We start from the raw sequence: 25,512 nt of genomic DNA, 5'->3' as shown, positions 1-25,512 counted from the left end.
TATTTGGAGCAATTTTACAAATTCAAGTCTTCGTTATAAAATTAAAAATAAATATACAATGGAACTTCAAAAGAAAACTGAAACATCGATATATTTCAAACTTATGTTAAACCTAAATAAAGTTAAGTATATGCTGTTGCAACCAGGTAAACTAGAATCCCGAAAGAACTATCTGGTAATTGTTTCTCTTGTTTTTCACCTTTTCTTAATAAATGACTTAGTAGTAGCGAACATGAAATCAAACTATGTAAACATGTAAAAGATTTCAAATGTTGCAAATGTGAATTGAATGAATTTAATGGAATTTTATTAAAATATTTTTACAGATATTTAAATTCCAACTAAACAACTGAAATAAATGCTTGCGATGTTGAAGGATTCAAAGCTTCAGAATCATAGATTAACAAAAGCTACTCAAATGCCATGCAAATATGTTCATATATTCTAAACATAGTAACAAACATTAGCTAGAGACAAGTTCCTAATAGTACTGGAAGAACAAAGTGCCACGTAACCATGAAATAAAATTTAACAAATTATACCTTATTAATGTAACTTATCCTTTTAAGTCAGGGGAACAACTGTCCCCTTGCATACCCTGAATAGTCGCCCAACCCAATGACAAAGCTTTATTATGATCAAGGTTTAATTGCTTTAAATATTCATAAAATACAAATTTAAATAAATCTCAGAATGACTTCTTTAAAACTTCATCTAATTTTCCTATAGACAAACACAGTATCATAACGGGGGAATGCCCATCTTATACAACACACTCTTTCACTTCTATGAATACTGAATATGATGTCACACAAGGTGAGTGTGTGGTCACACAAGGTAAAATTATCAACAGCAGCTCCCCTCAATCAAAAATGTATCGCGAAAAAACTTTTTTGTATGAACAATTTCTTTTCTCTCTAAAACGAGAAACAATTGTGACATCACATGATATCGGATTGTGACATCACGGCAAAATAACAAAATTGTGACAATGACCATTTATGACAAAACAATAAGAAGCGAAAAATACAATGGTAGAAAAAATGTTGTTTTTAAATTTTTTGCACACGACTTTTTAAATCACTGAGCTCTTGGGCGACTTTCGGTGGTAGGTCGTCGTTTACTTGGTCATCAAAATATTTGCGGATGGCTTCAGTTTCATCCAACCAGAAGTCCTTGGGGATGGAGAACAAACCCTCCATATCAACCTCACCAAGTCCCGAGGTGTTGATGGCATCAGGGGTGGGGAGATACCCGATGGGAGATTCCCGGACCAGGTTATTTCCCTCCAAACTCGTACGCTTAAAGATCCATTCAAGAACTCGGGAGTTTTCGCCGAATCCTGGCCACATAAACTTGTTGTCCTCACCCTAAAGATGAATATATTAAGATAAATGAATGAAAATATTGTATAACAGGTAATAACAGTTTTATTTCCATCTGTTTCAAACACCTTGTTTCCACTTACGAGTTACCATGTTTGTAAGTTAGTGGATGAAATTACTTATTTGCACAGAATAAGATAAAAATGACCTTGGATGTAGACATATTACCCCAACACCCAGGGTGCTACCATAGAGAGACTCTACCAAGGTAGTCACTCAATAATGATAAACCACTAAATCCTCACCTTTCTGAACCAATTGACATGGAATATCTTGGGCATATTCCTTCCAGCTTGATCCATATTTAACCAATGTTGAAGATAATGCCCAAAATTGTAACCGAAGAAAGGTCGCATCGCAAATGGGTCGTGCATGATTGCTTTACCTGTGATGTAACAATGGTATTAAGATTATGATGTAACAATCTATGTGATATTGTTAACTTGAAGCTGACGTTATTTGTTAGTATAAACCTTAATACCAATGTCCTGTCACGTTGTTTACCCCGCTTGCATGCAGCCAAGGTACAGGTTCAATGCTCGCATAATTTAAAACTACAGTTGATTATTACATAACAAGTTGTATTTTATGATGGCTTTTGTTTTCACCTTTATGCTCAGCAGCAGCAGTGGACTCAGACCTCATCGCAGCTCCGATAAAAACGCCATGTTGCCAGTTGAATGATTCGTACACTAGAGGGACACCTAGAGCAACATACGTAGAGGTTTATTTAGCTGAATCAAACAACACCTGTCAATCAAACAAAACATGTCAATCAAACAACACATGTCAATCAAACACTACTTGTCAATCAAACACTACCTGTCAATCAAACCCACCTTTTGGTCGCCTCCCACCAAATATAATGGCATCAATAGGAACGCCATCATGGGACTCCCAGTTAGGGTCTATGGTTGGACATTGGCTTGCTGGGCAACAAAACCTGGAGTTTGGGTGAGCTGCGGGTTTCGTGCTTTCTGTTGAAACAATGGGGGTTATGAGTTGTTGTGATGTCATAGTGGAAGTTGTTTTATTCAACTTTTATAAGACAAGATTCATTGTTTTAATTTGTTAAGTAACAAACTTGTGTTTATATAACACTTTCATATTTCCAACTAAACACTGAAGAAGGTTAGGTTATAGTTTTAACCATCCTTGGTGTTAGATAAGACAAAAGTAAGTGTTATATAAAATCATTGTTTTATAATCGACCAATATAAAATACTGTGACATCATAATCACCTGTGGTCCACGGTTCGTTTAACCATGAGGTAACGGTTCCATTAGGTGGCGTCTCATCCATCCCCTCCCAGTAAACACCACCATCCGATGTCTCCGCGACGTTCGTGAAAACTGTAATGTCATAATGGTTTCGTTATTTGTGGTTACTAACGAAAAGTTCCATGAAAAGAAAAAGGCAAATTCTATGGTTAGTCATAATTTATCGATCACTTGAGAAATTGTTTTTAACAATAAACATCATATATACTGACCATCAATTTTATTCCAAAGGCTTTGTTTTAAAAACTAAAATAATTTTAGTGATGTTAGAAGTTAAAACGTTAGGTCCCAAATTCAGGGCGGCAGAGTATGCAGACTTAACCAGGAATTTTCTGCACTGCATTAATCAATAAACATTCCATAAGTTAAATTTGTTTTATAAGACTGGGTGTCTAACAGCCTCCTCTGCATTAAGTTTGGTGACACCACATATACCAGACATCCCATGTCACCTGTATTCGACATGCATGTCTTCAATGCATTAGGGTTGGTCTTCATAGAGGTTCCTGGTGCCACGCCAAAAAATCCATTCTCGGGGTTAATGGCTCTCAAGCGCCCTTCGGTGTCAAACTTCATCCAAGCGATGTCGTCGCCCACGCACTCCACCTAGAGGATATATTATAGTTATATTATAGAAATAGCTATTTTGGTAAAAAAATCAACTTTTATTACAATCATATTTTGTCTGCTACGTTTTTAACTACTTGGTTGCAAAACACAGTTCAAATACAAACATGGCATTCTATATGTACGACATGATTTAAACCAAAATGTTAAAATATGTGAGTAAAATTGCATCTTAACATTACCACCCAATAGTCTACTAAAAATTCAAAAAATCTGATATTTATGTCACACAAGTAAACGTTTCCACTAGAAGGACACGCTCATACCACTGTGTCACATGTGGGGTGATCTTTCGTATGTTCAATTTGTCATTTTAATCAATATGTCATCTTAAACTTCCATCAAGTTCCATGCCCACCACTCCAAACTCCCCACCCCATACTCAACCCGTACCTTCCACCCTGGTAAAGTAGGTTCCATCATGGCGAGGTTGGTTTTTCCACAAGCACTTGGGAAAGCAGCAGCAATGTATTTCTTTTCGCCACTAGGGCTCGTGATTCCGAGGATCTGTGATGTCATAAAAGGGTTGAAATTCATTATTGTGTCACAAAGTTAATATTGTTTGACTAACAGGACATACAAGCAGTGGCAAACTTTTCATTGTTACATCATAAAAGTTTCGCAATACATTACATCACAATTCACAATGGTATGATGCAATATTTGCATTATTACAAAACAAACAACTTCGAATTTGCATATGTTGCAACTCGTAAGCAGGAGCGAGGTGTATGAAACAAAACACTGTGTTTAGTGTGTTATATTGATTGTTGTTGCCCCGCCATCCGAGGATGAATAAGTTACATGCATTCATAATTGTGAATGGTACAAGGTACTGTATCCACCAAGCATAAGACCCAATACGATGCCATGATTACAGTTTACAGATAAACTGCATCAGTTTGTGAAAATAAAAAATCAACATTCATTCATTTAAGTTCAAGACAGAAACATATAATGTAGAACAAACATAACATAAGTTTTATTGATTCAATCCTCACCAGCATATGCTCGGCCAGCCATCCTTCCCTATGCGCGATCGTCGAGCCGATACGAAGCGCAAAACATTTCTTCCCCAACAATGAGTTTCCCCCATAACCGCTCCCGTATGATACGATCTCGGTCTTAGCCGGGTTGTGGGTCACAAGGACACGACTTGGGTCGCATGGCCAGTTGTTTACAAGGGGTGCTGGGGGGTGGGAGTTGTTTTGATATATGACAATATAATGTAATGTGAAATACTTACAAATAACTAGATAATTGAAGAAACTTTTTGCCCCATATATTTAGATTAGAAAGATAGTATTTAGATTAGTTTCATACCGAAGCATTTGAAAGAAAGAAATTGAGAAATTGTTTGTATATATGGACTATTATGTTTGTATTGAAACTCAACAGAAAATCCTTTTTTAACTTGAAATATTGTAATGAAATGTTTAGATTCATTACACATACGAGTTATCTATTTAAGGAATAATCTAACAAACAAGATCTTACTTTTAAGGGGTAATGGGCATCCAACTGAATGCAAACACTTAACGAAAGTATCTTCACCAATCAGATCGAATACTTTGGGTGTGATACGTGTCATCACCCTCATGCTTGCTACTACATAACGGGAGTCTGTGAGTTGAACTCCGTATTTTGAAATACTGCCACCTACTGGTCCCATACTGAATGGGATCACGTACATTGTGCGACCTGGAATATAGTTGTGGGTATATTTATCAGGTGGAAACGATAATTTTGTGTTTTAGTGGAAACAAAACAAACAATTATAGTTGTGCTTTTACTAAACATCGTTGATATAAGAGATATATTATATATTAAACAGTAATGCGCATAAATGAAATATCAGTAATATTACAATGCTAAGTTAGGGAAAAAAACTTCAATTAGCATAACATAACTATTATATACCTCTTCAAAAATGATAGCAAAGATTAAAATAATTAAAAAAATAAACTAAGATAATTTTATAGAAAACAATCAAACTGTACTCAAAGAAAAGACATATCTTGTGTCTGGAAATATATTTTGCCGGGAACAATGAACTAAACTGCAACCAACATAGAAATAATATAAAATGATCTAACCTTTCATGCACCCCGGGAATCGATCACCGATGGCGGTTTCGAGGTCATCTGGTGACATCCAGTGGCCAAGTGTTCCTTTCACCCCTGGGCGAGGTTTGGGAATTGTTTCGCGTTCCGTGGGTGTGGTTATGACGGTCTTGCTCTCAACACGAGCGACATCTTTTGGATCAGTACGAGCGTACCAACTGTACAGTGAATATACTTTGATAAAAAGAAGGTCAACTATTCAGAAACATATTTTGGTAATGTTTTGTTCTTAAAATTTAAAATTTATAGATGTCTCATATCTGGCATAAATCCCAATTCCTTAACATTAATGTAGAATAGAACAATTTAAACATCAACAAGTCCTTTACTTCAGTGTAAACTAAAGAAAAAGACATCCTAACATTAGTATGTAAATAGAACTTAAATACACTAGGCCTACATGCACAGACACCTTAGATAATCCAACCCACCAGTTATCATATTTAGGTAAAGGTTTAATTTCTCCATCTTTCTGCATCTGCGTCAAAAGACTTTTGTTTTCATTCTCGCTTCCATCGCAGATGTGGATTTCATCGGGTAGACATAACTTCTCTTTCTCAAGGATAAAGCTCTGGGTAAACATAAATATGTTATAAATATAAACAATACCCCAATAAACATCATATTATTTGATGATATTCTGGTACTTTTTAATAACAGTTGAGACATAGTCGATATACTACATGGTAGCTTTATACACCTCATTCTCCATGTGGAGCTATAACACCCAATAACCACACTCCTGTCAAAATCAACCAACCTAGCAGCAGTGAGCCTTGAACCTGGGACCATATACACCACCTAAACCACAGTTACCTTGATTTGTGAGGGTAGTTTATCTAGATCGCCATGCACAACTTTTAACGATCTTGCAACGCCAATGGAGGTCGCCTTTCTCCCAACGTTTAACAATAAAGAATTTGGTCTGAAATAAAAACAGTGATTGGTGATTGATGTAACTTGGTTATTCTCGCATGGCGGGGCAACGGGAGTCGTTATAACACGGGTGTTCTGTTTCATACACTTCGTGCCCGCTTGAAAGTTACCATGTATGTAATTTGTGGGTGAAGGTTTTTTTCTGTATGCCTGACAATTTGAACACGCTATTAGTGCCCACTGGTCCGAAGCAATTGCCGGTAAGTATATTCAAACTTCGTTAAACGTATATAACGGAATTTAACGTCAGTTTGTTACGCAATAATATAAATGCAGCAACGCATCCGGTTGTACGACGTCATATCCGTGTCAAACAACGGGCACTTAGTTTTAAGAAAGCGCGTGATGATTCGCATTAGTATTGTGACGCAACAGTGTGTCATAATCACCGTATCACGATTCGGTGACACTTCGTTTGTTAGGTAATAATAAAACAAGGAAAGTTGTAGTAATGATGACCGACCAAAACAACCAATCTCTGTCGAATAACAATCACACCTATGACATCACAATGAAAGGTTAATTTGTGACGTCAAAGTAAAAAAAAACGACATTCTTTTAAACACGCTACCAGTAAAACAAAAGCAATGTCAAAATAAACTTAAATACGGTGTAGCTTGTACTCGTAAACTCGAATAAAATAGAACACCGGTGTTAGTATACCTCGTTGCTCTACAACGCAAAAATAATACGACTTCATGAATTTAGAATTTAAACTAATTTTCTCACTGCCTGAAAAAGATCGCTAAAACATTAATAAGAAAACTTCATTATTACAAAACAAAGGAAACTCGCACCTAGGCGTTCCTTATTATTACGTCATAGAACAAATTGTACTTACAATATTTCCCCCATGATAGTTGTATTATATCGTCTGTGAATCAACAAGTGACCTGTCCCTCCATGCGCGCGTTCTTATATACAAGACATTCGTGACGGTAGAAAAAAACAACTGTGACGTCACACACGATTTTATGCTTACCGATGACACAGCGATAGTCGAGATTCTTTAAGACGTTTATGATGAAATAACATATGGTTGTTGCATAATGAGGAAGTTTGTTACGACATAAAAGAAATTCGAATAAACTAAAAACATCGTTTATTAAATTACCAATGTCATTGTGACGTGTCAACTTATAATTTTACGCAAAATTATGAACAAAAATATCTGTCTTCTGATTGGTGGATACAAGCACGCCTAAACACGCCCACCATGGTGGATTCTGATTGGACCAACGTTTCTTTGGTTGGCCGTAATTGGTTGAAATTGTGGGCCAGGCACAGTAAGTCGTGTAAAGACAAGAAAATCCGGTTTATCCAAATATTAGGGGCGTGGCTGCGGTGGTGACACGCCCACTTTAATATTTAATAGAAGTTATAAAATTTCGTAATAAAAGGGATGTTAAACCATATATGAACAATTGTTGCGTCATGAAACAATCCGCCTTATGCAATCCATAGTTGTGAAACAATACGGTTATGTGACGTAAGAATCGAACAAATCGATTCCCGATATCGCGTACTCGATTGAACCAACACTAAAGGCATTGTAACGTCACAGATTCACGAATATTCCAAAATCTCATTAGAAGGTTAATATTACAACGCGTGGGTCGTTATCACGTAATAAACAAGGTAAACAACCAAGCGAAGAAACATATTTTGTTTAAAATGGCATCCGCTAGACGTCGCGATGGGGCAATACGTGCATGGGCGCACGCCCAATAGTGTTGAACAACACTGTAGACGTGACATCGCGCGTGCACCTTACCCCAGGTAAGCAAACAATCGGTAAATAAGATGACCATGCCCGATATTGGGTAGCTACGTCACGGTAGGAAACCATTTTCAAACCCTGCTATTGTGACGTGGAAAATTTTGGGAGAATTTTGCTTCGGTCAGCAGATTGCGCAATCCGTCCATGCCGGTAACGACTTAAGCGTGAACATTTGCGACATATATTTTACATTGTTACCGCAGATTTTCACGGTTTGATATTTTACGACAGCCACGTATGAGAAGAAGGCGTCGAGAGAGAATAAGGTGATTTAAAGCCGGTTTGTGACGTACCAAGGACAAACAAAAGAAGCGCTCCTATTGGTCGGTTAGGTGAGGCGGGGATTATTTCGCAATAGTAACCTCTACACGGTATTGAATGGCGTTTATGACATCATAGAGGTTGATCTACGCTTTCTATTATTACAAACAACGCTGATTCCTAAACATGCAGAATCAAAACGTTTTGGTTGAAAGTAAAATAATTTAACCAATATTAAAACCGCTTCACAATATACAATATGAATAATATATACCAAAATCAAGGAATCAATTTCTTTAAATATGTTATTTTTAATCACAAACTTTGTCAAACAATGTTCACATACTTATCACTTGTGTGTTATCAAGTACATTGTTAATTAAACAATGGTATTGTTTGTTAATAAACAACTTACAATCGTACGAGAAGCATTGCAGTTAGCGGCGCCATCCTATTGGTCAACGTGTCTTGAGGTATTTATAATGAAAATATAAAAACTATACCCTGGAATTTGAATTCAAGTAATTCACATTAATGGAATGATTAAAACTTAATTTAATGTTTGTATTACAATATTAAAAGCAGGGGTGCACTAGTTTAACACATGTGTGGGACCTTGTATCACATGAAAGCCATTTTTTTAACTATGACATAACAGCAAGATATGTTTTACTACAATAATATTTATGAACAAAATTATCACTCGTAATATAAATAACATATGAAATAACATAATAACAAAATATAATATAGTAGTGTTGTCTAAAACTAAAATAGCTTTGTTCTATGAATAAGAAACATATTATGAACACAAAATGATAACAAATTAGACAAAATACAATAAAATTCAAAAGCAAAGTAAACAAACAAGCCACACAATGCTATACAATAGTGAATATAAAATGAAAATAAACAGTGAAACAAAAGATTTGACCTCAAATTATAACATAAACATTGAAATGTCTTACATTTTAACAATGTTATTATGCATAGTATAGTTTAGCATATTAACAATATTTATATGCAAAGGTTACTTTAAATTCGACTTTTAACATTAAAAATATTCATATTTTTTAAATGAAAATGAGTCAAATGACTAAAAAACTGTTGTTGACAAATTAAAAACACATGAATCATTCCTATTTCCGGTTGAATAATAGTCCAACAGTCCAGTACTAACTACAAAATCATCGGTTTCATGCAAACGCTGCTACTATAAAACACCGTCACATCTGCTGACTCTGCCGATAGTCATTCTTTCATTTATCACGTATTCTAAACGTCACCTCGCGACTATAAGACAAGGAAGAAAAAAGGTCGCAACAAAAAACGATAAAAACTCGTTTTAACCTGAAGTTAAATGCATATTGTAACCCGGTGTAAAAAGTGCGGTAATTTAATGTACCTATGTTGTTTTAAAGGTGAATTATTATTTGCTACTCCCCGAAAGTAATTTTACATAATGGTGTTTCTATGAAATCTTGGGACTTTCCCCATAGCACGAGTTTTAAATATTTTTGTTTGAAAAATAATTTCGATTTCATTTAGTTTTTAACAGTAAATTTTAAGTTTGTATTTCATTTGCAAGCCACATTAAGAGTTATGGAGAAAGGGGAACACATTAAAGTGAAGAAAGCCGCAGTTCACAAACTTTTACGAAGGAAAGATAAAAGTGAAAAAATTTATGCAAAGAACTCCTACGATGCTCCTTCTGTGTGGGTGTATGCCCGTAACCATGTTGCTATGGCAATTATATTGCTGTTTGGGTGGTTGAGGGACTTTATGAACCGGCATGTGTTTTATACCGAGCCCAGTGTATGTGAGAGGGAGGACATGAAAGATTTCGTTCCTTTGTACACAACGTTTGAAAGATTCTTTGTCAGGCACGTCATAGAGAGAGGATATGACGTATTACACAGGCCTGTATGTACAGTGCCAGGTGCTTTGATTGACATCAGGGAGAGGGATTTTTCAAGCAGTGGAAAGTTTTTGGGTTATACTGGTAAAGTGTTCCGGAACATTGTGAACTTGGGTTCATATAACTACCTGGGGTTTGCTGAGAATGAAGGAACATGTGCAGATGCCGCTGTGGATGCAGTGGCCAAGCTTGGGGTCGGGGTTTGTAGCAGTAGATTCGAAGTTGGAAATCACGAGATTCATAATAAGTTAGAGAAAAAAATGGCCGAGTTTTTGGGAGTTGAGGATTGCTTGACGTTTGGAATGGGATTCGCAACTAATTCGATGAATATTCCGTGTTTTGTTGGTAAGGGGTGTTTAGTGATCAGTGATGCATGCAACCACGCTTCACTTGCCATCGGGTGCAAGATATCAGGTGCGACGATCCGTGTGTTCAAACATAACGATACAGAAGACTTGGAGAGGATTCTGCGCGATTCAATCGTTGGGGGAAGACCAAGGACTCATCGACCATGGAGGAAAATATTGATCCTTGTGGAAGGAATCTACAGCATGGAAGGCACCATTGTTAATCTACCAGAGGTTGTGAGGCTGAAGAAGAAATATAAAGCATTCGTTTACCTCGATGAGGCTCACAGTATTGGGTCGCTAGGTCCTAACGCTAGAGGCGTTACTGATTATTTCAACATTAATCCTTCAGAGATTGACATTTTGATGGGAACATTCACCAAGAGCTTTGGTGCCTCCGGGGGTTATATTGCAGGCAGTCGTGCAGTGATTGAACATCTTCGAGCAAACTCCCATTCAGCCTGTTATGCTGTTTCTATGTCGCCCCCCGTCGCACAACAAGCACTCACAAGCCTCGAACTTATGATGTCACAAGAAGGCAAACAACGAATCACGAAACTTGCGGAAAATACAAAACATTTTCGTCAAAAACTCCGGACTTTTGGATTCATAGTTTACGGGCACGAAGATTCCCCTGTGATCCCCCTGCTTGCCTACCTTCCCACTCATATTGCTTGTTTCTCACGTGAGATGCTCTATCGTGGGTTCGGAGTTGTGGTTGCTGGATTTCCATCTACACCACTAGGGGAGTCAAGAGTCAGGTTCTGTGTCTCTTCGGCGTTAAGCGAGGATCAAATAAATAAAGCTCTGGAAGCGATTAGTGACATCGGAGATTTGCTGAGATTGAAAATTTCAAGCAAAGTTAAAAACATGGATTGATTTGAGACAATATGGATGCTGGACTTAGTTATAATTATACATATACGTATTATAGTATATCATATATACTGTATATGCATATTGTACATAAGTTATATTGCATGGTTGAACACACAGTCATACACCTATGGTTAGACATTTAGATGTGGTTAGGTAATTATATACACATTATAAATATAGTATTATTAGTATAAGCCTATGTCCTACAGTTAGTTAAATGCAGTGTTACTTACTATAGTTAGACACATGATGGTGTTAAATGGATTCCAGCGCTGCCCAGTGTCCACCCTGCCACCCCAATTTTTTTTCGCCTGTAGTTAGAACATTAAACTTTTCGTTTTGTTTGGATTATTAGTTAAAATATTTTGTGTTATTTTGTGTTAAACTTTAAGTTACATTTGAAAAAAAGAGTGTTGTTGTTGTATAATTTTGTGTAAAACTTAAAAGTTATGTGTTAAATTTGATAAAATGTTAAATTTGTTACAGGTGTTTATTAATTTTGTAAATATGGCGCACAAAATTGAACGAAAATTACTGGTAAGTTAGTGTAAAGTTACCCAATGAATATATAGTGACAAAAGTACATCCATTGTGGTGACATTGGTGTACCATAAACGCATTGAATAGTCAGCCCCTACAGCATGATTTAACGACTGTTGTTTTGCTTGTATGTCCATTCTCTTCAGTGTTTCATTTTATTGCAGTTAAAGAAAAATTATTTTTTTATGTTTTAATATCAACATTTAGGGTAATGGGACAATTCTGGTCCAAATCCATATTAACATAAACCTCACACCCAGGCTCACATCACCAAGAAATATCCCCAACCATTATGTGAAATGTTCAAAACCAAACCAAACATCACACTTAACATGCGGACGAGAAACAAAGAAGAAAAAAAATTATTTCAAATATTATCTCGGGTACCTTGTGATTGTTGCCGTGTGACAAAGATATCTTAATGAAAGTAATTTAAAAGCTAGGCTTTTTAACTGATGCCCTTTTTACAGCACCTTTAATTCAAAGTGTTTTAACGACTGTCATTTGCTGTTCATTCCTATTTCTCTGTTGTTTCAATAAGGTAACTTTAGTTATCAAAGAGATAAATAGAAAATTGTTAATTTAAACATTACAAAAAAAATTTATCATAGAGTATGGTGGGGATAAGATGGGACACCTTTTCGTTCTATTTTCTCGCCCCATTTCGTAGTAAACAAAGAGCATTCAAAGAATTACAAAACTGTTATTGATAAAACACCGTCGGGACATTTAAATATTTGGCCTAAGGTGTCCCGTCTTCCCCCACAGTAATCTATGGTTAAATAGTTAAAAAGGTTATTTTTATTATTTTAAAACGGCTATATTAATAATTACTTTATAGTTACCATCGTGGGGGGTGGGTAGACTGTTCACAACATGCGATGACATCATACATTCTGCACCAACATTCTGGAGAATCACGAGAGTTCATGCGGATTTAAAATCACCAGTATGTTTTCATGTGTTAGTTGTGTCCACCTGCATTGAGCTGTTTGGGTAAAAAGGGGGTTTGATCAAGAGAGTATTTTAATAGATAATTGTGCCAACAAAATAATAACCTTGATGTTTGCACCAGTTTTTATATAAATTAAGTTGTATATTAGTATTTAAATGTAACTAATGGCGCAACAACAGTGGTTATATAACATAGGTGTTTAGTTTCATACACTCTCGATTATTAATAGCTAGTTTTATAAAGTGTCAACAAAGCAACTGCCTTGAATAGTTTGCCACAATCTTAATATCTTTACCTTTATTATTTAAGAACATGGAATACGGGATCGCTTGGGGAATCAAAACATTAAATGGAAGAAATGAAGGTTATGAGAAGGAAATACAAGATGTGCGTTTACTTACCTTTAAACATGCACAAGATTTTCTACTGTTAAAACTTTCTCCAGGATTTTTAAATAAACTGTGATATCCTATGTTTTATACTGGTTGATACAGCTTCAGTTTTAAAACATTGTAGATTATTTGTTCAGTTAATTTATAACATCAGTTAATTTATAACATCAGTTAATTTTTTTTAGTCTGGCGCCGTGGTGTAGTGGTTAGCGCGCCTGCCTGTAACCCAGAGGTAATGGGTTTAAGGTTCGCCGCTGCTACCATTGTGGACGTATGTGTCCTTGGGCAAGACACTTAACGGCAATTGCTCCAACCCAGTGGTCATTAATGGGTTGTCTAAATTATCAGCCATACATGAAAAATAAAGAAAAAACCTCAAAAAAATAATTACCCACAAAGTAACATACATGGTAACTCGTAAGCTGGCACGAGGTGTTAAACCTGTGTGATAACGACTGTCGTTTTCCGGCCACGCGAGGATAAAGTAAGTTACATTCATTCATTCATTCACATTCATAACGAAAGTTCAGTTTTTTTTCCTCAGCTGCTGTAGTTACTAATTTAAACCTCATATAACTGCTTTCTCTGGAGATTTAAGACTATTTCATCCAACAACATTCTTTCAGTCATGACCTGTAATAACCTTGACCTGATATAACCTTACAGGGAAATGAAAACTTATGGAGGTTAATCCCAAGACATGAAGAGGAATCTTACCTGGAATACGAACCTCAATCCGCTGAAACTCATCAAGTTCCATTATATGTACCAATGCCACCACTAATGGCTATGTTGGAGTCACAGAATGATAAGGTAGAAAAGTTATTGTAATTTAGCTGGTATAATAACGTGGTATGAACTATATTTTGTCTGTCACTGTGGCAAAGTGGTTAGAGCACGGGTCTTTAGCCTAGTAGATATATGCTTGATGCTGCTACCATTTTGATTGTGTCCTTGGGCAAGACACTTACTGGAGAATTCATTCAATAATGCAGCTGTTATTTCATAAATTATATATATTTTTAATTGTTAATTTTTTTAACGAAGTTTGAAAATATTTCACAATTAAACACTTTTATCTCACTTTATGTTTAATATTAAACGCTTGTTTATTCCAGTGTGGGGAAGACCAAGAACCGATGATAAAACTTTTAATTAAACGAGGAATTCAAGCGAACCAACGTCAAAAACTTCTAGATGGATCCGTAATATGATATCTATGTTCATTTGTAACGAGTTATCCTTAATAATGTTCAATAAACACTTGTACAACAAACTACATGCATAATATACAATCTAGTTCTACTCAATATTGTCAACACACACCACCTAGCAGATGGAATAAGTTGATTAAACTCGATGAAGCGTTAATTCTATAAGCAAGCAGTTAAAAGGGTCAAAATAGGGGGGGGTCAAAGCCCAAAAAACGAGGGGTCAAAGAATGGGGGGTCAAATTTTATAGCGAGGGGTTTAATGTCAAGTCCCTGCAGCGGGCACACCCGATGGTTAAATATTGCAAGTTATACAAAACAGGGATCCAAAGATCAGGGTGACCCCTACATGGGTAAGTCGTCTCCTGCATGGGGTTGTTGGGTAATTGGGGCTTGGGGGGTTTCATCAGGGGTGGCTGCGGGGGTTTCCCGGGGTGTTCCTGACACTTTGGCCTAAAATATTTATTATTATGAGAAAGAGTAATCACTGACTTCAATTGGCCGTGATATAGAAAAATAATCACCTACAAAGTTACATACAGGGTATCGGTAACTTACAAGCTGGCACAAGGTGTATGAACAACCGTATTATAACGACTGTCGTTATTCCTTCGTTTATTTATTACACAAGTGCCTTATATAACAAACACCCCACTTAGTTACACAATAAAAAGACCCATCTTTATCAATCATAAACACCATTATGATGTAACAGTCAAACATATGATATCACAAACCATGATTGTCGACCCAACTCCTTCAACTTTTTCTTCAAAACTTTTGTAAGTTGGAGAATTTCTGTAAATTATAACATCACAATTAGTTTATTATGTCGAAACCTCTGCAAAAAAGAGCAAATATCAAAACAACAAAGAAAATTAGCAACAAAATGATATTCATTATCCACACTATGGATAAAAACTACTCAATTAAATAACAGCAGATATTCTTACAACGATTCATAAGTCGAGCTTCTTCTTCGAAACGTGCGGCTCCAAAAAGCAGCAAAAAATAAAAGCTATTTATTTTGAGGATAAAATAAATTGAGTTTATCATGGGCAAGATTTGAGAAACTCAAGTAAAGCCATGGACAAATTCAAATATTTGAGAGCAAACACTCTGGATTTTCATATTTTATCACGTTAAGTAAGTACGGAATGTAATATTTTTCTTATTTTATTACATAACACAATGCATCTCTTACTAGAGGACAAGGTAGACTTTAGCTTCCTTTATATTTAAATGCTTCTAAATAACCACCACTTAAACCTGGTTCAATATATCACAACCAAGCAGGAGTTAAACCCAAAGTTCCATGAGGACTATTTGGTCCCACCCCTCTACCATGTTTGGTCCCTCCCAACCACCATGTTTGGTCCCAACTTACTTCATCTCAGAGAACTTCATTGACATAGATGACCCAAGTGAACTAAACGCGGATGCCGTGGCTTGCTCAGCAGATTTCAACGTTTCAACCGTCTTCTTATAACTGTGGAGTAACAATATTTAACATATATGTACTTGTGGGGATAACTAATAATCTAGTAACATTACGTTTTATATATCTCTACAAATACAAATACAGTAACAAAGATCGGATTAAATATATAGCAACGAAGAGAATGGAATATTTAAAATGACGGTTGTACGCGAAGAAAAATTAGGGACAAGAATTAAGTGTAGAAGTAACTGGACTACTGGAGCGATAGTGCCCAACACACAACAATGGTAACAACATTAAACCTCGAACCCGGCACCCTTTGGCTACGATACAACCGCTGTAACCACCTTCCCCCTTCAGATAGACATGCTGTGAGGAAAACATGCAACATGCCTCTATATAAGTCTACTGCTACGTGTAAACATACAATAACCTTGAACTGGTTACATCCCTTTTCACAGGTGTTTATAACTTTCGCTGTATTTGACTCGCATTAAAGTATGTTTTAAATAAATGTTTTACAAGAAAAATAACCAACATATAAACGTTTATTCAATAAAGTTATAACACAAAGCAAATAATCAACGATTATTAACACAAAGTTTTCATTATTACATCATAAAATAATCAAATAGTACAATTAATCATCTGTGACATCATACAACGCATTATGAACCAAGTTCATTATGTCAATTTTTAGTTTTCCTTTTTTCTTCGGAGGCAATCCACTAATCTCACACAAAACGCTTGCAAAGAAAAGTTCATCGGCGTCGTTCATATCTGTGATAAAACATTGGTGGATGAATGGTCATTGGTATCTTTTCTCTCTTATATAACAGAGTATAAGATTAGACTAAGGTTTTATGGTGAGGCATTGGACCTGAAATTTGAGCCAACGTTGGCCCATTACCCCACAACCGGGTACTACTGCATGGACCTCACCAAATGTGAAAGCCTGTCGCTTGAAGAAACAGAAAATATTTTTACTTATCTATTTAAATACAGTAACAAAGATATTATTAAGAATAACAAAGAAAGGGAATTAGCAGCAAGAAGAAGGTCGTTAAAACATGCTACAGGTAAAAACTACCTGAGTAAAATTATCAAATAAACCGTGGCTAAAAACACGATTTACCTCTTGTATCTTTGAGTTTTTTGGCAAGAAATTTGGCCCCAACAGCTTGGCTGTCATCATGTCCTGTTACCTCTGTTATAGCAAGTGCAGCTTCAAGTTTTGGGTGCTTGTTAAAGTTATTCATATTCGCAAAACTAGGATGTAATGAAGGGGGTATGTCATTGTCTGTAAGAATGTCCATTGTTGTGTCATCATTGGCAGTTGTGCTGATACTGGAATAAAATAAGTAAAGATTAAAAAAAAGAACGAATATTTCATAAAAATGCAAAACATTTTATTTAATATATATTAGATGCAAGACCAAATCGTGTTTATATCTATAAATAAGTGGAGAATAATTAATTAACAATATAATTTATAATACAGGTGTTTGTAGATTGTTGTTACTCTGAAAATGGTATTCGGTTTTAATAACGAACGAGCACTTATAAATAAACTATATCTTATAATTATACTGTGTTTGAGCGACATGGTAAAAACAGGAATTCAAGGATTGTTTATTTCGTTGTTAGTAACAATCAACGTATTCTTACCCTCTTGTGACGCGAAATTCTTCCAAAAAAGATAACTTTTCAGCCAGATCCCACTCAGACGGAAAATATTCCCCGTTGTTAAAATCTATTTGTTCCTTCTTACGAATGCGACCATACTTGTCTCTGAGCGCTTTCCAACGGCGCTGGCAGTCGTTTACTGCGCGAATCCAACATATTAGAACCGTTTATTTACATACGTTTATTTATTTCGTCGAATACGAAAGCGAATATCCAACTTTTTAAGTCTTAACCAACGAAGAGAAGGCGAAGAGAAAATCAGCAGCAAAACGGCAGTCGTTAAAACCAGCTACTCTGGCGCGACTTTACTTGTCGTATTTAACAAACTCAACTTTACCTGTCGTATTTAACTTGGTTGCAACATCTTGCCAAGCTGAATCTCTTTGCCGTCTATCTCTATAACACTGCAGTTTACGATTGTAAATATTTGGGTGTGACTCTACTTCTGCTATTAGAGCTAAGTCGAACACAGACATCTTTATCTGATTAGCTAGCTGCTAGCTAGTAGCGACGGTGCGTTGCGTCGCGCTGCTACGTACATCGTCGCTTTGCTACGCTTCGTCGCACGCAAGGATAATAAAAGAGAAAGAAAATAAGAGCATGCTATTGTTTGAGCATCTCGCACGCATGCCCGCACATACATACGTATCTTGCGCTGCTTATCAACACATAACCAGTATTGTGACGTCACAGAATAAATTAATTTTAAATAAAAAACAAAATTCCAGCGTTTGATTGCAAGTACAATTAGAGCAATTACATTAATTGCAAATAGCACCGCTTTTAAGGGTGCTGTTGATTTGCTTGATGATATTTAAACAAATGATTAATCCCAGTGTTGCTGTTTAATCCGATTTTTTATTAGAATTTTTATTGGTTTTAGACCCACATTTTCTTGAAAACTCTAATCCAGACCTGGTAGAATATCACAACTTCTCATTTTACTGTGTGGTTGATACCTTATAACTGTAGCTCTATAGCTCTGTTGTGCTTTGTTATTTGAAATAATATGAAAATGAATTAACTAATCATCCCATGCATATTAGTTGTGTTACTTTCTAACTCACTATTCAGATGATGTAACATCAGTTGCCAAACCATGAACCTTAGCACTTGTGGATTGGTATCTGTGGTAACATATGGGGAGTCATTTGTGGCGAGAAATAAAATGAACCACAATTGTCTGGCACCGTGGTCATCACCACTGTCTTTAACTAAGAGTTTACAAGTTCAAGACCCGGCGCTACCACTATTATAAGCCTTTGTGTTCTCCGTTTAAGAAACAAAATCATTACCCACTAAGTTACATACATGGTAACTCAGAAACGGGCACTATGTGTATGAAACAGAACACTTGTATTACAACTATCGTTGCCCACCACGTGAGGATGCACCAGTCACATCCATTCATTCAATAGTTTCCAGTTATTCTCAATGGCATTTAACAGAAGAACCAAAACATTTTCTATAATACCATCATTGATGTAAAAAAATAAATAAGCAATAAGTATATTTATCCTAATTACACAATTACATTACCCTATGTGCGGTGTGCACCATACAACTCTAATTTAGTATGTTAATATTGCATCACACCATCAATACTGTACTACTGCTGTTGCTACTAGACATAACCTAATACTTAAAATAACTCTTCTGGTTTAATAATACCTTGTTGGTGTCTTGCAAAGTGAGATACAATCCTGAGGTTAAATATTCCTAGTTTTATAAGATTTTTTTTATATAAACAACTTTTACTAATATCGTTTCTCTTTTGCTGCTTTATACTTAAGTTAAATATTCTAATCCAACACAAGAAACCAATATACAGACTCCCATCCTATATGTAGTTGGTTGGGTGACTGACTTAGTGACTTATATCACCACCATAATTAGCAAGCCCTCGACCCTTATATACATGTGGCCACTACATTTTGATCTTACAATACAGGGTTATGTTTCTAATACATTTTAACAAAAATCTGGTATGGTGGTTTTTAAACCAAATTCCTTTTAAACACCTAATGCAATGTCTCTCAACCCCTGGGCCACCATTTGAATTGGTTGGTTTACCTACCACAGTGATTCACAAACTCTTTTAACTGTAATTGTAAAATAGCAACTATTTTGGCGGTTACTAAAAGTGCAATTTCTGGTTAGTATTAGGGTAGCATTCAGTGGCGCAACCAGCGCGTTCAAAAGGGGGCTGTCATATTTATGTCTAGTCCACGTTTATCTCTGACGCGATAAAACACTCCCTTTATTGGTTGTGCACACGAATATATATCCTATTTTACGCGGTAAATTAAAACTAACACTACATTATTAAAAAGACGTATCTAAATTAATATAAACAGAGGAAACATTGTTGCAGATTTACGCATGTTAATGTAACGATTATTTACGTCAGAATACCTTTGATAAACCATTACGATTGTTCCATCACAAACGAGATTGTTGGTAAACAATCGTGTTTTATTTGCTCCCATACGATCTGTAGTTTTTGTATGATTTCTGTTTCTGATGATTAGTTTAAATCAGTGCTTCCCAAACTATGGTATGCGAAGGCCTCCCAGGTGGTACGCGAGCACCTTATTAAGTTCACACCAAACGATCGCAAATGATCTTTTAGTGATTGTCGTGAGCATTATTTTAATCCACATAAATTACGTAGAGCGTGACATTCCATGCTATATTCCCTACACCGGTGTTCCTAACTTTTTAAACCTAGGCGTTGTTTTACGCGTGTACAGAATATTTTTGCAAGCCTATCTTTACTTATGCGCATGAAAAGGCAAATATTCAACCTGTTTTCAAGCACCTGCAGGCTAAATAATCAAGGGGACAATCGCTAATATGACGCAAATAATCAACGTGTGAACTGCTATTATGACGTAATCAATTCCCAGGTCAAACAATCGCTATTATGACGCGATGAATCCACGTGTGAATCCCTACTGTTTCGTAATAATTAAACTGCTTGGCTGAGGAAAACGTCGTAAATATACAGCAGTGCTACTTCTGGAACATATTTAGGCTGTTTATTACCGCGCCTGTTGCCCTGTTTAATAGGCAAATTACTTTTATTTTCAACTTTGAGAAAGGCAGTGCCAAGTTCATGCCCGCGGAAAAAATAGGTGTGCGTGCGGTTTTTAATTTCACTATTTAAAATGAGTTGTTCACGAGCCTTTAGTAGTTTAGTATGTAGGTGGTTTGAGAACGCTGCTTGAACCAAAAAGTGGTACGCGAGTAGATAAAGTTTGGTAACCACTGATTTAAATGCTGATAAACCGCGATTATTATGCATTTTAATTGGTGCAAATATAAGTGCGAGGAGCGACGCTATCAGTAAATTGGAACCAACACAAATTGTAATATATTATTATAAAGTATCGCCCCGGCAGAGCTTGGACAAAGGCCAAAAAACATCGTTTGATGACACCGCACGAGAACCAGAGTTTTATTACGTCACTTTTCACGAGAATAAATTCACAACGATTGCTTCGTTTGTTAAGTGTTAAATGTATGCTACCACATGCGTCTTCCTTTATTTCCTACGCCGGCGCAGAGCGTAAAAATGTGACGCTCATACACGATGTTTCGATCTCGTGGTTGGTTGTGCAGTTAGCACATTCCTCCAGATTGTTATATTATGAAACGTCATAATTAATAGTTACGTTACAATAGGACAAGTGACGTAACAATTGAACGAAAAGTTATTCCAATTTTAGGCGAACGAATGTAATATTAAATGCAACGCGCGTGTGTGTGCGTCTTAGCACTTTCTGGCTGCGTGCGTGTCTGCGGAAAAGGGGGCTGTCATGACAGCAAAACAGCCCCCCTGGTTGCGCCCCTGGTAGCATTGGTTAATATTTTTTACTTTAAATTACCAAAGAAAGTCACTTTTTACCCTCTCCTTTCAAAAGTTAGGCGCACAACTGGTTTATAATTTAAACCCATAATTAAGAAAGCAACTCACGCTTGTGAACTTTGAATCTTATTGATGTCAGCCTTTAATATCCCAAGTGGAGTCAAACCAAGCAGTTTACGCAACTCTGATGCTTCTCGTTCTTTAGCTGTGAGCACTTGTCGCAAAGTGTCGATCTCGTCCTCTATCTGGTGATTGTAATATATTGATTATTGTGAGGTTTACACTTGGTATTAACACAGAGTGCATGAAGCATCAGGTTGGTGTTTTATGTTTTATTGATAAAAAAGAAAACATGTTATTTTTCACAGTTTACCCTAGTTTTAAATAAAAAAATGAGCCAGTCATGAACTATTAATAGAATGCCATGAAGTAAATTAATAAAACATTACACATATTCATTTGTCTGCCTTGTTGTGAGATCACCTTGTTACATGCCAGGAAATTGGTTTCAAAAAAATTCTTATTAAATTAATTGCTATAAGATCAGTTTTTGAATACAGACCTGTATTCTAATGCATGGTGGCAACAGCAGCAAACTTACCTTGACAAGTTCGTCGTGTTTTTCTTTCTTCCACAGATCATCTTCTGTTTGTGTGGATGGAATTTCTGCGGGGGGCGTGCGGTCTTGTGTGGAGAGATCGGGGTAAGTGGGTGCGCTTGGTTCCGTTTCGGCTGGAATAAAAATATATGTAAGTTACAGGATTTAGATTATTCTTCTGCATATGGTTTAGCACGTACATTGTAATGGATTAAAATGTGGGTTACGAACTATAGGCGCCGAAAACTCAAACATTTCATTTATGTCCTCAGAAACTAAACTTAAATATTGTTTGTAAGAATCTTCGTGACAAATTTCTTCAATTCTTTTATTTTTTTCACTTTCAGTTTCATTCATTTAGTAACAAGGTAACTTTAATGGTTTAATTATATACACTCAACAAACAGAATATCATAATGGAAAATCTACCAACAAACAGATACAATGAATATATAGAAAGAATTTACAAACAGTTGCAAAACTATGCACATCCATTCCTGTAGGAAATTTGGGGAACTTTATTACAAGAAATGACATATCAGCCTATAATTTAAATCGAACAAAGGCTCTGGCCTAAATCCCAGATCCAAATACGTGCTTTACCATTGGACCTTACTCATACAGTTGTAGTATAAAGTGAAAGTATAACAAATACTTTTTTCTGCCAAATTTAAACCTCACAGTTATACCAAATTACTAATATAACTTTAGCCTTATAACTGCCAACCTAATGCACCAACAATATGTCATACGTTTATAATTTAGAGTCTGAACTAAAGCTGGTATACTGTACAAGTTAAAGAGACCCTACATAATCTTAAGCACCCTTCAACACTTCATGTATGTGAGGAGTTATGACAATGGGGAAATATGATATTTATGTTGATTTAGAATGACCATAAGGTATAGAGAGCTACAACATGAATACATTATAAGCTAAAATAAACAACCATGTGTAACAATCAAAAATAGTCCATTAAAATAACAGGTAATAACAAAAGTTACATATTTTCTTAAACTTCTATTTTATCCCAATACCCAGAGTACTACAGACGCAGCACGACTTCGCGCATTTTCAAAGTTAATTTCGATACGAATGCCCTAGTTTTTTAAAAAAAATATTCAGCGAGTATCAGGGAGACAGCTGCAGTAGTACCTACACGACACTTCATGCTTACTGTCGAGTTATACCATGGGTGTCTTCTTATACACCAGAAACACATGGTGTATTCATACACCTCATGCTCACTGTCGAGTTATACCATGGGTGTCTTCTTATACACCAGACACACATGGTGTATTCATACACCTCATGCCCACTGTCGAGTTATAACATGGGTGTCTTCTTATACACCAGACACACATGGCGTATTCATACACCTCATGCTCACTGTCAAGTTATAACAGGGGTGTTTCCTTATACACCAGACACACATGGCGTATTCATACACCTCATGCTCACTGTCGGGTTATAACAGGGGTGTTTCCTTATACACCAGACACACATGGTGTATTCATACACCTCATGCTCACTGTCAAGTTAAAACATGAGTGTCTTCTTATACACCAGACACACATGGTGTATTCATACACCTCATGCCCACTGTCGAGTTATAACATGGGTGTCTTCTTATACACCAGACACACATGGCGTATTCATACACCTTATGCTTCCTGTCGAGTTATAACATGGGTGTCTTCTTATACACCAGACACACATGGTGTATCCATACATCTCATGCCCACTGTCGAGTTATAACATGGGTGTCTTCTTATACACCAGACACACATGGTGTATTCATAAACCTTATGCTCTTTGTCGAGTTATAACATGGGTGTCTTCTTGTGCACCAGACACACATGGTGTATCCACTATCCATACACCTCATGCTCATTGTCAAGTTGAAACATGAGTGTCATCTTATACACCAGACACACATGGTGTATTCATATATACTGTTTGGTTTATTGGTTATAACATGGCATGGGTGTCCTCTTGCACAAAACACACATGATATATACACACCAAAAAACTAACAAATACAAATCAATACTCACCCATAGTATTTTTAAAAAGGTGTACAATAAGTCGTTGCACAAACGTAACTAAATATCTGTAATAAACACTGAGCAGTTAAACACAATACAATATAATACTGTATAGGCCTATTCTCCTAACTTTAATAGATAACATCCATCTGATATTAAAGTAATTCTTAAGGTACGATTATTTACACTAAACGAGTGTACATTATACTTAGTATAGCTTAAAATTTACTAAATCAAAACGAGTTAAAATTAACAATTTTAAACTTGTATTACAAACGTAACAATTCTTTGAAACGTAACTTGCGTAAACGTAAACACACGTACGCATGATTGTATAGAAATCGAAAACTAAATATGCTTATCTGTATTTGAACAAAATAAACTACATTGTACATACAGCCCCAAAACAATAGCATACCGACTATTTTTTTCTGTTGTACAATAGTTTTAAAATCTTACAAACGAGAAGTAAATTCTCTTCTATTTACCAGCACTGAATATGTCACCTGTCAATCAAGTTTAGGTACTGCATCTTATTTATGTCCATTTGAAATTTAACACAAATTAAAGTATTGCCATGAAAAAATAAAAATGCCAAATGAATTTACGACAATGTGCGTATAAGCTATACCGGTTTAATATACAGTAGGGCGGGGAAAGATGGGACACGTTTTCATTCTTCATTTTAGTCCCATTTAGTAGTAAACAAGGAACATTGAAAGAATTATAAATAAACCTTTAGCGCATAATATCTAAATATCCTGATCGTGTTTCAAACAATTAACAACGCTCTATGGGAGTCGTGAGGATATAGTTTTATAATTTTTTAAATGTTCTTTGTTTAATACTAAATGGGACGATAAAATGGAGTTAAGAGGTGTCCCATATTTCCCCACCCTACTGTACATTAACTTCATGATATATATATTTTTTATACACATCGTATCCGCTTACGAGTTACAACGAATCTATATTTGTGAGTAATACTTTGTTCTTTATGGCTGCTAATTTATTAGTGACCACCGTTCACTGGGTTGAAACAACTGCCCTTAAGTGTATACGCCTATAATTGCAGCGCGAGTACAGACTTTGTACCACCGAGTCGGACCGCAACTTTCACTAGTAAAAACTGACTGCTAGGCTAATGTAACAATTCGCAAGCACTTAAATAGAACAGTATTTTCACTTGTTGACCCAAAATAAACCGGTTTACACTATATATACACGAATCA

At 36.0% G+C, this 25,512-nt stretch overlaps 3 protein-coding genes and 1 pseudogene across 13 annotated transcripts; 2 read left to right on the top strand and 2 right to left on the bottom strand.

The window, feature by feature from the left end:
* Positions 1-628: 628 nt before the first annotated feature.
* Positions 629-9,638, bottom strand: LOC149727601 (phosphoenolpyruvate carboxykinase, cytosolic [GTP]-like). 2 transcript variants are annotated; one of them, XM_089888519.1, is made up of 13 exons: positions 8,809-9,638; positions 6,233-6,341; positions 5,848-5,987; positions 5,390-5,574; positions 4,791-4,994; positions 4,295-4,482; positions 3,687-3,800; positions 3,119-3,272; positions 2,628-2,738; positions 2,225-2,362; positions 1,994-2,089; positions 1,631-1,770; positions 629-1,370 (listed from the first exon to the last, which is right to left on the bottom strand). In XM_089888519.1, the coding sequence occupies exons 1-13, from the start codon at positions 8,841-8,843 to the stop codon at positions 1,053-1,055; spliced, it is 1,932 nt and encodes a 643-aa protein (XP_089744645.1). In that variant the 5' UTR covers positions 8,844-9,638; the 3' UTR covers positions 629-1,052. The 2 variants fall into 2 exon arrangements, with proteins under 2 accessions (XP_089744645.1, XP_089744646.1); XM_089888520.1 differs by lacking the exon at positions 8,809-9,638 and adding an exon at positions 7,194-7,350.
* A 357-nt stretch (positions 9,639-9,995) lies between these two features.
* On the top strand, positions 9,996-12,023 carry LOC149727600 (serine palmitoyltransferase 2 pseudogene; annotated as a pseudogene). The gene has a single exon (XR_016386035.1). The product of XR_016386035.1 is annotated as a serine palmitoyltransferase 2 pseudogene (transcript).
* On the top strand, positions 11,936-14,700 carry LOC149727599 (small ribosomal subunit protein mS34-like). Its single transcript, XM_089888544.1, has 6 exons — positions 11,936-12,074; positions 12,338-12,460; positions 12,919-13,026; positions 13,342-13,419; positions 14,091-14,237; positions 14,543-14,700. Exons 1-6 carry the CDS (start codon positions 12,006-12,008, stop codon positions 14,636-14,638), a joined length of 621 nt encoding a protein of 206 aa, XP_089744670.1. The 5' UTR covers positions 11,936-12,005; the 3' UTR covers positions 14,639-14,700.
* LOC149727598 (tumor protein D52-like) lies at positions 14,559-24,524 on the bottom strand. 9 transcript variants are annotated; one of them, XM_089888536.1, is made up of 8 exons: positions 24,290-24,524; positions 22,235-22,365; positions 21,742-21,878; positions 18,830-18,889; positions 16,023-16,124; positions 15,589-15,627; positions 15,373-15,433; positions 14,559-15,088 (listed from the first exon to the last, which is right to left on the bottom strand). In XM_089888536.1, the coding sequence occupies exons 1-8, from the start codon at positions 24,291-24,293 to the stop codon at positions 14,981-14,983; spliced, it is 642 nt and encodes a 213-aa protein (XP_089744662.1). In that variant the 5' UTR covers positions 24,294-24,524; the 3' UTR covers positions 14,559-14,980. The 9 variants fall into 9 exon arrangements, 8 of the variants coding, with proteins under 8 accessions (XP_089744662.1, XP_089744657.1, XP_089744663.1 ...); XM_089888531.1 differs by lacking the exon at positions 24,290-24,524 and adding an exon at positions 22,432-23,456; XM_089888537.1 differs by lacking the exon at positions 15,589-15,627 and having other exon boundaries at positions 24,290-24,449.
* Between the last annotated feature and the right edge of the window lie 988 nt (positions 24,525-25,512).

This window comes from Ciona robusta, chromosome 11 (genome assembly GCF_009617815.1).
Source record: "Ciona robusta chromosome 11, ASM961781v2".
NCBI classification, from domain to species: Eukaryota; Metazoa; Chordata; class Ascidiacea; order Phlebobranchia; family Cionidae; genus Ciona; species Ciona robusta.
The sequence above is the reverse complement of the archived record's forward strand: the minus strand, read 5'-3'. Positions and strand labels throughout refer to the sequence as shown.